This window comes from Varanus komodoensis, unplaced genomic scaffold (assembly GCF_004798865.1).
Source record: "Varanus komodoensis strain SLA01 unplaced genomic scaffold, ASM479886v1 scaffold104, whole genome shotgun sequence".
Classification (NCBI taxonomy): domain Eukaryota; kingdom Metazoa; phylum Chordata; class Lepidosauria; order Squamata; family Varanidae; genus Varanus; species Varanus komodoensis.
Window position 1 is genome coordinate 287,383 of NW_025335289.1, and position 12,201 is coordinate 299,583.

The 12,201-nt window shown below is 49.5% G+C and overlaps 1 protein-coding gene across 1 annotated transcript in view; it reads right to left on the reverse strand.

Moving 5' to 3' along the window:
* Nucleotides 1–6,530: 6,530 nt before the first annotated feature.
* The window catches only part of LOC123017891 (polypeptide N-acetylgalactosaminyltransferase 4-like), a 6,386-nt gene continuing 715 nt past the window's right edge, over nucleotides 6,531–12,201 (reverse strand). The window contains exon 2 of the mRNA XM_044419545.1: nucleotides 6,531–12,158. Within this exon, the coding sequence (XP_044275480.1) occupies nucleotides 10,584–12,158 (1,575 nt within the window). The 3' untranslated portion in view covers nucleotides 6,531–10,583. The remainder of the gene's footprint in view (nucleotides 12,159–12,201) is intronic.

The following is a 12,201-nucleotide window of genomic DNA, read 5'->3' on the forward strand; positions in this document are numbered from 1 at the left end:
GGCGGGGCCGCGCCTCACATCCGGGCCAGCCGAGGGGCGCGAGCGGCTGGCCTCGGCGGCGCGCAGAGGTAGGAGAAGCCGTGACTCGCCGCGCGCGCGCAGTGGCGAGAAAGGCGCCCAGGCTCGCCGGGCTGCAGACGTGAGGAAAGGGCAGAGGTGCGCCCCCGGGCGCCGCCCTCACGAGCAGACTGAGGGATGTCGCGCCCGGTGCAGTAGGCGGGGCGGGAGCAACAGGCGTGCCTTATGGGCGCGGGCAAAGCCCGGGTGCTGCGAAGAAGCGTTCTCCCGGGTTCTTGGGAATGGGCCGGAGGGGGGGCACGTGCTTCGCGTGTCGAGCGCCCCCAGGAAAGGAGGTGCAGGGCGAGGCCAGCCGGAGGGCGAGCGCCTGGAAACAGGGCGAGCCGGAGGGGGCCTCCCGGGCCATCTAGTCTGACCCCCGGCTCCAGCCAGCTCTGCTCATAGGAACATAGAAACAGGGCGAACCAGAAGGGGTCTCGCGGGCCATCTAGTCTGACCCCTGGCTCCAGCCGGCGCCGCTCACGACATGCCCGCCATGTGGACGTCCAGCCTGTCCTTGAACACCCTCAGCGATGGGGCCTCACCCACCTCCCGGGGAAGCCCATTCCATGCCCTCGAAGCCCATTCCATGCCCTGGCATCCTGGCCGCCTGCTCCCCTGCGAGCCTTAAATCAGTCGGGGAGCTGCGCCCTCTACGATTCGGCTGGGCCAGGGAGCTCCGTGCCTGCCTTGCTCGGCAGCCTTGGCCAGGGCCGGAGGCGCCCCCTTTCCCAGGGCAGGGACACCTTCGCCTTTGCCGTGAAAACTGGTGGCACGAAGGCCAGTAAGTCCGGCGGCTCAGACACAACGGAGACCCCGGGGCCTGTGCAGCTTCACTGCAGCAAGAGCCCTTGGGCAGGCAGCAGGCCGCCCAGCCATCCAGTGCTCCAAGAGAAAGACGCCCAGCCGCTAACTCTCTCCTCCTGCTGCTCTCATCCTCGCAGGAACAACAACCCTGCGAGGTAGGTTGGGCTGAGCATCTGTGGCTGGCCCCACGTCACCCGGGGTGGAGACCAGAACCGCGACCTCCCGAGCCCCAGGCCTGCATGCTTAACTGGCTCTCACACATGAGCCTCCCCTGGGGGGCATTTAGACCCCTACTGGGCCATTCCAGGTTGCCAGCAAGTATTTGCCATCGACTGATGCCTGTTTACACCTAAGTAAACGTGAGGCAGATACTTATGGAACTCATATTTCAGGTAAACTTTGAACGGAGTTGGTATTCCTCCTATGCTTTCCTCCTCCTGCGATTCAGGAGTCAAGTGCCCTGGAATTTATCCTGTGCAACCACACGTGGTGCTTTGTTAGTTCACGTGTTTGCTCTTTTCACTTACAAAGCAGGAGTGAGGTATATCTAATTTTAATAAAATGTGCACGTCTCAGAAGAGGCTTTGCCTCCTCTGCTGATCGGTTACCCCGTGCGTATGTCTACTGTCAGAATCCCGGAATCCCAATTTGGGAAGAGGGAATAAAACTCGGGTTCGTGGGAAAGACCAACCGTCCAGACCATCTGAGGCTTCATTGTTTTACCCCAAGGTTCCCACGGTACACTCAGGATAATGCATGCATTCCCGGGCAGGCAGAGTGAGCTCTGCTGCAAAGCTTCAATACCATTGCAGGGCACTTATAGGTACACAGGTACAGGGCAACTGATGACAGAATGCAGAGATTACAATAAGATTCTGAGGTCCTCACATACAGAGCAGATCAAGAAATGTCAGTCAATCACACTGTAACAATGAGATTACAATATTTCTAATTGCCTGTATTGACACTTGAGTTGAGTAACTTGAACCCATCTCCAGGTCTGCTCAGACATGCAAATTCAAGGTACTAGAAGCTATTCATGATAAGCTCAGGCCCCCATCTCGACTCTAAACTTTCTGCATGATCAGGGCACATGAAGCCCTCTGGGCTATCAAAAGATTATTGTAAACTGAATTCCAACAATGACTATTTTCAATGTATATTTGGGCTAAAATGGCCTGTCTGCTGTAGCCCACAGCTAAAGGTGAGAGAAAGGAGTGGGGGATGCCATTTTAAACAGTGACAGCTTGATTTTGAGAAGGAAGACAGGATTTGATCCCACGATGCAAAGGCACACAGGAGTAATGCTTTTCAGACAGGCTTTATCCAAATTTTCCCAACACTACCTGCTCCTTTATTTCTAGCATGAAGCCTGGCTAGTCAGGTTTGGCTTCCCTCTGTCTAGGTGGGCAAACGTGACCGACCTGCAGCATCCAGTCGGGGCTTTAACATCATCCTTTAATCCTAGTGTAGTGTGAAGAAAGCCAGTTTATCATATCTGAATTGCCATTAGCTCCCAAAAGAGAGAGAGAGAGAGAGAGAGAGAGAGAGAGAGAGAGAGAGAGAGAGAGTCTTTTAACCACCCAGACTGCCAGCTGGCTATTGGGCAGTATAAAATGAAATTAAACAAATGAAAAGCAGAATACGGTGCTGGGAAAAAGCAAAACCTTTGCATGTTAAAAACAAATCTATGGACCCACACAACTGTTTTTAGAGATGTGATTTTGGAAACTTCTCTTTTTAAAGATGTGATTTTGCAAGCTTTTCTTTGGTAAAAAGTAAAAAGGACGGGTCTGCCCACCCCCCTCCACGGAGCGGGCAGCTCCCAAGCAATGGGGACGGGGCAGTCCTATAATTCTCTCCCTGGACCAGGCTTCAAATTCTATTGAGCAGGAAGCTGCAGGCTTCAAACACACCAGGGCATTCTAACTTAATTTAACTTAATCTAATTTAGAGAACAATTCCTTGGCCCCCAGTCACCACCACTGCCCCCCCCGGCACGCAACACTGAAGTGTCCGGGTTCAGGGCCTTGCATGCAATGAGGGTACAACCTATCGGACCACCCTAAAAAGCCAGATAGCCCTGAGGAGCCCACTCCTGGAGTCCCCCCAGGATGCGTGCCAAGTTTCAGGTGCTTGGGGCTTCATGGCCCTGGTGCTACACTGTTGACTAACAGTCTTCTTTTTATTCTAGACAGATGACCAGCTGGATTCTCTGAGTGCAGAGAATTCTCAATTCTCCAAGCAGCTTTAGGCATGCGCAAGTGGGAGGGGTCGCCAGGGCTGAGGGAAGGTGGGGTATAAAAACTTCTAGCAAACAAGCACAATAAAAACAACCCCCCACCCCACCCCCAAGCACAAGGAGGACTGAGCATTCTCAGAGTCAAATTAGAGGCGACATTTATCAAGCCATGCATCCGTTTATAGCTTTTGCTTTGGAAACCAAACTAGTACAGGGCTGTGCGGCAGGAGTTTCGATTCACCTCCTGCGTTGCGGGCCCAGTTAGAATTCCCCCTCCACTATTGCTTTGTCGCTTGCGATGGCTAGAATTCAACTTATCTTAATGTCATCTGCTGCTTGGAGGAAAGAATCAGGACAATTTTAATCAAAAATGCATCCCCTCTGAGCATCTCTCAGGCTCCTTAGTTAAGAAATCTACAAACTGTGACACACACATCTTAACCTTGGAAATGATTACTACATGAGGTTTTTAGGCTAGAATTCAGAAGTTGCAAGGAACAATGTGAGCATGAAATTAGCCAGAGCACTGCAGTCGTTCTTCAGACCAGGGGAAGACCTCACCTGGCATCCTGTGTCCAGTTCTGGCCACCAAGATTTAAGAAAAATGCAGAAAAACTAGAAAGGGTGCAGAGGAGGGCAGCAAAAATTATCCAGGGTTTGGAGACACTGCCCTGCGAGGAGAGACTGAGAAAACTGGGCATGTTCAGCCTTGGGAAGAGAAGGCTGAGAGGGGACATGAGATCCCTCTAGAAGGACCTCAAAGGCTGTCCCAAAGAGGAAGGCCAAGATCTCTTCTTGCTGATGCAAGTGCAGGACACGGAATAATCAATTCAAGTTGTGACAACCCAGATCCAGGCTGGACATCAGGAGAAGCTTCCTCACTGTCAGAGCAACACGGCAGTGGAACCGGCTGCCTGGAGAGGTGGGGGGCTCTCCCACACTGGGGACATTCAAAAGGAAACTGGGCAGCCTTCTGAGTGGGATGGTGTGACTTGGGGTCCTGCAACAGCAGCAGCTTGGACCCAATGGCCTTCCTGGCTCCTTCCAATTTTACTCTTCTATGATTCTAAAAGAGAACATTGCCCTAGACAGAGGAAGCTAACTAGCTGGAAAACAGGAAACTGGTGTTGTGGTTACTGCTGTCCCAGCTTTGCAGTTTAAACTGGGTGAACGTTTGTTTCTTCCAGCTGCTATAATCCAAGTACAGGAAATGAAGAGGTGCAGAGTGAGCTGCAAGCCCTGTTGATGATTCAGAGCTATGCACTGAACTGTCTGTCTTGGATTGGAATGTGGGAAATTCAGGTACTAGTCCCCACTCGGCTACAAAGCTCCCTGGTGACTCTCTGTCTAACCTACCCCGCAGGGTTGTTGTGAGGATACAGTTGAGAGAATTATGTAAGCCGCCTTGTGCTCCTTGAAAGGAAAAAAAGGTGGAATATAAATGTAATAAATAAACAAACACAAATGATGTGCATGCCGAGATATTCATGAATTGATTGTGCCAAGTGCCAGCCATGTTTCATGCAGTGACTTCAGTTAGGCAGTAAATAACCTGTGATCACAGGAACATGAATGAACGTAGATCATAGAAGCCATGTCAGAGTGATCAGAACAATAAACGGCTTTGCTGTGATCTCAAATGCTTTGTTCATGGAAGGTTATGATGGGCACATTTTATTTATTTATTTATTTATTTTATAGCATTTCTATGCTGCACCCATCACCGAAGCCTCGGGGCGGCTCACAAAGAAAACAAATAAACAAAGCATAGAATAACATTAAAAATTTGGAGTTTCTCGGCCATAATTGAAAACCACTAAATAAAACAACCGATTAACAATTAAAAGATCGTTTAAATAAAAAGGTCTTGGCCTGGCGCTGAAAAACAAGTAACGACGGCGCCAGGCGGACCTCTCTGGGGAGCGCGTTCCATAGATTGGGCGCCACCGCAGAGAAGGCCTTCCTCCGGGTACTCACCCTCCTAATATCCTTCACGGAGGGTTCCCAGAGAAGGGCCTCTGCCGCTGATCTCAAGGGGCGAGAGGGCATATATGGATGCAAGCGCTCCTTTAGATACCCAGGTCCCAAGCCATTGAGGGGTTTATAGGTGATAACCAGCACCTTGAATTGGGCCCGGACTTCAATGGGGAGCCAGTGAAGCTGACAGAGAACTGGGGTTATATGAGAACAATGCCCAGTCCCCATCAGCAACCTGGCAGCTCTATTCTGCACCAACTGAAGTATCCGGACCATCTTCAAGGGCAGCCCCACGTAGAGCGCGTTACAGAAATCTAATTGGGAAGTTACCAATGCATGTGTCACAGTCTCCAGGCCGTCGTTCTCCAAGAAGGGACGCAACTGATGTATCGGCCGAAGCTGAAGGAAGGCGCTCCTCACCACTGCCATCACCTGAGCTTCTAGAGACAGCTCAGGGTCGAGGAGCACTCCTAAGCTGCGAACCCTGTCCCTCAGAGGGAGTGCAACCCCATTTAGGACAAGGCCCAAGTCCCCCATCCCGAGGTCTGATTCGCCCACCAACAGGACCTCCGTCTTGTCTGGATTGAGCTTCAGTTTATTGGCCCTCATCCAGCCCATCACCTCGGCCGGGCACCAGTTCAGCACAGCCACCGCCTCACCTGGATCGGTTGAGAATGAGAGGTAGAGCTGGGTACCATCAGGTTATAATTTTGTTCATGCCAAGACTGTTCAAGGGTTACCTTGGATTTCGGGAGAGCTCCATCATGCTGCTTTTCACTGAGGCCTCGATCCTGTGCATACTTACATGGGCGCAGAAAGGCACGGGGTCGTAATGCGCGATGCCCGCTGCCGCACGGCAAGAACCACTGTTATGCATCTGTCCAGATGTGAGCCTGCGAAGGGTCCTGAACCAGCGCCCCGAAACAAATCAGGCAGAGACACGCCACCAGGTGCGTCACGGCCAAGTTACGTGCCGAACACAAGGACACATTGGAAGCTGCCTCACAAGGAGACCAGGCCTTTGATCTAACGAATTATTGTAGATGCTGATGGACAGCAGTTCTTGAGTTTCAAGGTGGTTTTCCAGTCCTGCCTGCAGAAGCCGGGGATCCAGCCTGGGACTGTCCGGACTCAAAGGACAAGCTCTACCCCTGTGGTGCATCTCTCGCTATAAACGCTTCCAAGTCTGACTTCCAAGGCCAAGGGGACTCTTGATGTTCACTGAATTACACTGCCTTTTCGTTTTTACATCTGCAGAGATATTTATTAGGTTTGTATAAAAGGCGCCTGCCCTCAACATATCCAACTGTAATCACAAAGCACTTTTGTTTTCAACCAAGAGCCAATCTTCATTAATGTCATGGTACTATTCTAAAGTCCCCAAATTTTAGTACATGGGAAATGGAGTAAATTTCATTAGTCAAAATAGGAAGCTTACAACTCATGGTTTACTTGAAAAAAAATGTTTATTTTTGTGTTTTCAAGAATATCACAATGCATTGTGAAGTTACTCATTTGCTGAAAGACAAAATACCGGAAATCAGTAGTTTAATCTGCACAGTAAAACTTTCCCCAAGTAATTTTATAATTCATTAAACAATTGTAGAATGCATTTCCCATCTTCCAGATATCCAACGTTTCAGGGACCTGTAAACATTATTACCTTTCCAAACTGAAGTGACTTAGTAGCAATGCTACAACTAGGATTGCCATTGCGAATTCTTAGTATAAAAATAGTTATAAATCTTAACACATTTGTGCGCACATATACACATTCAGAAGAAGTATATCCTTGGCTCTTCAAAAATGGAACTAGTTTTTAGTATGTCTAATATAAATTGGCTTAATTTTGCTTTTTCCCTTTGTGTAACTTATTAATAGTGCAATCCTATGCATGTTAACTTTGAAGTGAATCCCACAAAGTTCAGTGGGACACCGGTGCAGGACTGCAATCTACAGAAGTATTTCAAAGCGGTCCTCTGTTTTTCTGTGTTTTGCAAAACCTTTGGACTGAGTATATATACAGTCCCCCACAAGAAATACAACTTCTTCTGATTGTTTCCAAAAGGAATAAGGCATACAGGTGACAAAATGCATAGCTTGTACAGGTTTCTACTGAAACAGTGCTTGGCACAGAGCATTTTTTAAAAAGGTCACTTGTGGCTTCTCAAGGCACTCCCCATGGCAGTCCCGTCTGATGGAATCATCACAAGACGCAAGTGTCACAGCAACGCCTTGACTGTGGCACTTCGTACCTAAGAAATGTGCATAGCGAAATCTCACTGAAATGCTCCACTACCATTATCTTTTTCCACGGACCTAATTACAGATTCTAAAAGAATATGGCAGAGTCTCAAAGGTTGGTTCCTACACTCAAGTACTTCGCAGTGCATTCATACAGCCCTCTTATGCTTGGCTCTCTGTGGTGGTAGAATGCCAGAAATCCAAGATAAATCTGAGACAGAGATGGGTCCACCAAGTCCAAAGCCAGCTGGACAACTTCGGATGACCCATATCCACAAAGTGCTTACGCAACTTCAGAACTTGCCGCCACAATGCAAGTGGAAACTGACTGTCTGAATCTAGCCTAACTTCTGTCCTCTAGCTGCCATTTTGGATAGCTAACTTAAGGTGATAAGATAAATTTATTTGTTATTATCTATAGACAACAGAGAGGCAAATGGTGGGCACTTCAATGTGCCGGTTCGCTCTCAATTTGTAGTTCAAGCTTGTAGGTCTTGTCCCAAAGGAGTCAGTGCTATACAATAGTTCTCTGCACTCCTCTTGAATGAAAGATTCAAACAATTCATGATTTGTGGTTGACTTAACTCCAGCTTTTCAACTCCTAACCGACTCAGCTCCTGGTTGGCACCATGCTGGGGTCAGGGGCTTCTATTCCCCTTCGTGCAGCAAGACAAGGTGGGCAGGAATGAAAACAGCCACAGAATTCCCATTTCTGCAGCTAGGAAATCCATGTTCTTTGCACAGAATGGTTTATGCATGCATTGTTACTGTTACTAAAGCGGAAGCTTCCAAAACTATCTATTTTTGGCAAGGTTTGGATAGCTCAAGCCATGGAGAAATCAGGGAGAAAATTCCGGGAGAGGTGGGGATCAGGACTATGGAACCAAGGGGCAGAATCCAAAGGAGGGCTTCCTTCCTATCCTGCCTCCCTTCTTCAAGCAGAAAATCCCCAGGACAGCCTGGTCCAAGCAGCAATGGCGATTTGGCACTTCCTAAACTGCTCATTACTAGACAGAGGCATGTTGGAAGAGCTTCCTTATGCGTGTCCTCCCACCTCGCCTCCTTCCAGAAACAAACATTTCTGTTTGTTCTGGGCTGTTCCAGAAGCACCCAATTGTCATTTCACAAGGGGCGGGGGACCTGGGCATTGGGATGGGTGGGGAAGTACGTGCCCCACTGAATTATGTCCAATGACCAGTGGCTCTGGGAAAGACCACAAATAGCTGAAGTCTTTGCCTCTCTTCTCCTTGGATGACTACATTCCCTACTTTGATTTCTACAAATACAGAAAGACCATAATGAGCTGAAGTGTGAGGAGAGCTGGCGTTTCCACACCTGCTTATTTTGTCCTCTTGCCATTTTAGGTAAAACAAGCTTATCTGGTTTCCAAAGCACTACAGTGACCTTTAACTTGTTTGACAACCATGCCACAAAGGCAGTAGTTAGTGTCTATCACGCTGCTTTCAGCTCCGGGAGAAAACTAACATCCGCATCCTGCCTGCCCCTGCACCCCTGCCAGATGCTGCATCAAGAGCAGGAAGTACAGATTTCAGCTTTTGGGGGGTTTTAACTGATGGCTGGCATTTTTGGAAGGGCTAGTATTGAAGCAGAAACCAGAGTCTATGTTGCGGCACTTATGGCTCCGGGCTCAAGCAGTAGTCCAACATTACACCCTCTAAATAAATACAACTTAAGGCACAAGCTATGCAGACACATGCAGAAAAAGGCCTATGGCTTCCAGCAGGGCTGACGGGGGCATGTTCTGTGTTGTAGGGCTTTTCTCTGTCTAAACATGCATCGGCCTACACCCTTAGTCTTACTTTGCTGGCCAGGAAACCATTTCCACAAGCCCCAAAACCACTAGCTTCAGAAGTTATCTACTGAACTACTCTGTTTTAGAAGAAGTCATTTATCTGCTATCTGCAGTCGGATGCATAAAACACCTGACATTTTACTTGTCTCCCATCACTTTTGCCTGACTAGCATCAGTTCTGTGTTGTCAGAACTGTGGGTACTTTAAAGATCTCAACCAGAAACTGAAGAATGCAGCATGACACCTCTTTCGACATTCGCCGGTTCGGTTAACTTCTTGCCACTGCGAACATGATATCCAAGGTCCATATTGGGATTGCAGAGTTAATGGCACTTTCTAGCTGCATCTGCCACATGGCTAATTATTGATTTGAAGCAATATAACACCTTAGACATTTCTCTAAGAAGAGATTGCATTTTCAAAGAAAAGTGACTATTTCAGTCATCGGGAAGAACTGATGTCTATCCTAGTATACATATATGCATGAAGAACCTCTCTCAAGCAGTTTTCCTTGACCTGAGACCCATAAAGGTTCAGCATGTACAGATTTATACAAGAAGTGATAAGGCAGAGATTGTAACCAGATCCTATTAAGACCTGCAAACATGGATGCGGAGCCCCTAGTATTAGCTCAGAGTTACTTGGTACAATAAATAAGCCACATTTCTCATCCGAGACTTTTTGACATCACCAAAAGGAATTGCTTGCCTGGCACTAGTATTTTTATAACCTTAATTACAACTTGAGTATTTCTCTGCTGATCCTGAACACATGATTGCTTGCACGTCGACGGTGGCGCTTCTCCGTTTCACTTTCATGAGAGAAAAGCAACTCAGCAATGCCTGTGCTGCGCCACGAACCGGAGAAGTCAGTTCCAAGTCTAGACTTCCTTGTGTCTCAAAGCCAATGAATCATCCCTCCAACAAAACAACTTTTCAGTTCAACCCTGAAAATAGATGGCATCATCAGGGTCTTCAGCATCTTTTTCCATTCCAAAATCCATTCCATTGGCCACATGCTATACATATAATTTCACAAATATGAGAGTTCCACCCTCTGCATAGTTAGAGGAGCAAAAGTCCAACAACGCCTATGCTGGCACTTGTTGGGACTTTTTTCTGTCTAGGCATACAAAGGAGTTTGCCCTCAATAAATTAGCTGTACTGTGGCAGTACTTAATCTGGCTTCAGTTTTTTCCTGTGATGCAAGTGTATTGCTTTCAAGCATCTGCAAGATAACCGTATACAGCGGTGTGGTTTTTAAGTGAACAAAGAAAGGCACTTTTTAACCCACAGAGCCCCCATATCTGCATTTCACTGTAGTTTACAAACTTACTAAAACTCCTTTGAGAAATTATCTAATGTGATGTCAAAGTTATGTCTCTGGAAATAAATACTCCTCAGGTGGCAGCACACTTGGGCAGAGACGACATTCATGGCTCCTCTATTTCTCAAACTTCCACGCTTGATTTCTGTCAGCTGCATTGCACGCCGACATCTGGACGTCAGGCCGACCCTCAGCAGTACGGTAAGCGCTGAGGCATTTTCCAGAATGGGGATGATAGATGGTTCCGTCTTCTTTAAAATGCCATATAATGTTTTCGGGGATGCTGGAGCCATCTTTCGGGCAGTTTCTCATGCCTACAAAATCCTTCCCTTCAGGCACTTCAGCACAGAGTTCAGTCACAGAGTTGAATCTGATTTCTTTATTTGATGTATACTCAAAGAACTGATTACCTCCTTGGCCATGGCATCCAAAGAGATTCACGTGGGCCCCAGTAGGGTTATGTTCAGGCGAATTGTAGTCTAAGCACTCGGAGAGAATTCCCATGCTGCGAATAGCACCGTGCCAGCCAGGCCGGTCCTCCGGTACATGCAAACTGGGAAATATATTTTGCAAGTACCAGTCAAAGTTCTTGCAGTTCAGATGCTTCCTCAAGAGCTTCCTTTCCGAGATATCGCCATAGTTTTCCTTCCGCGCCGGAGGATTCCTGTTGTAGAAGTGCTCTTTGTATCCATCCATCCACACTTCTGCGGCCCGTGCGGTGTTCTTGAGGAAGTTGGGCCTGGCATACGGGGCTCGCTTGGGGAAGACGTGGCCCACGTGCGAGCAGGGGTGGATCTCCAAGATGCCGCCACACTGCCATACCCGAAACGAAAGCTCCAAATTCTCTCCTCCCCAGACGTCCATCCCCGTATCGTAGGTCCCAAGGTATTCGAAGTACTTTTTGCTCACAGCGAAGAGCCCCCCCGCCATTGTAGGGGACCTTATGGGATCGATCCTCGATTTCCGCCTCTGGCGCTCATGATCGGAGACGGAGTGCCACTGGAAGGTCAGGCGCCAGTCGAAGCCCCCGATCATGGGCTCCCCCGGCTGCATGTAGAACTCGAAGGTGTTCCAGTCGATGGTGTCGATGACGGGGCAGATGATCACGCTCTCGTTCTCCGCGATCCTCTCCAGAAGCGGCTCCAGCCAGCCCGGGACGCACTCGCAGTGGCAGTCCAGGAAGGTCAGGACCTCTCCCGTGGCGAAGGTGGCCCCGATGAGGCGGGCCCGGACCAGGCCTTCCCGCTTGTTCGTCCGGATCAGGCGCACCCGCTTCAGGCCGCTGATGTACCGCTCCAGCTCGCCCTTCAGGTACACCTTGTCGCTCAGGTCGTCCACCAGGATGACCTCCTTGAGCAGCACGGCCGGCGAGGTCTCCAGCACGCTGTGGATGGTGCGCAGCAGCGTGGACCAGGCCTCGTTGTAGAAGGCGATGACCACCGAGGTGGTGGGCAGGCGGCGGTAGTCGTGGCGCCGTGCCTTACACTCGGGCATGCGCCCGTCCTGGATGTGGCGGTGCAGCGAGATCTGGTCGCTCAGGTAGACGTTGAGCGCGTACCGCTCCACTAGCTCCTCCTCCAGCTGCTTCTCGGCGGCGCCCAGCTGCAGGCGCGCGGCCTTGCCCCACTCGCCCGGGGCGCGCGCGTCCGGCGGCGCCTTCTCGTACACGGGCCGCGCCAGCTCCTCGGGCCGCTCCGCCGCGCCCCCCGGCGGCCGCCGCCCCGCGCCGCCGAGG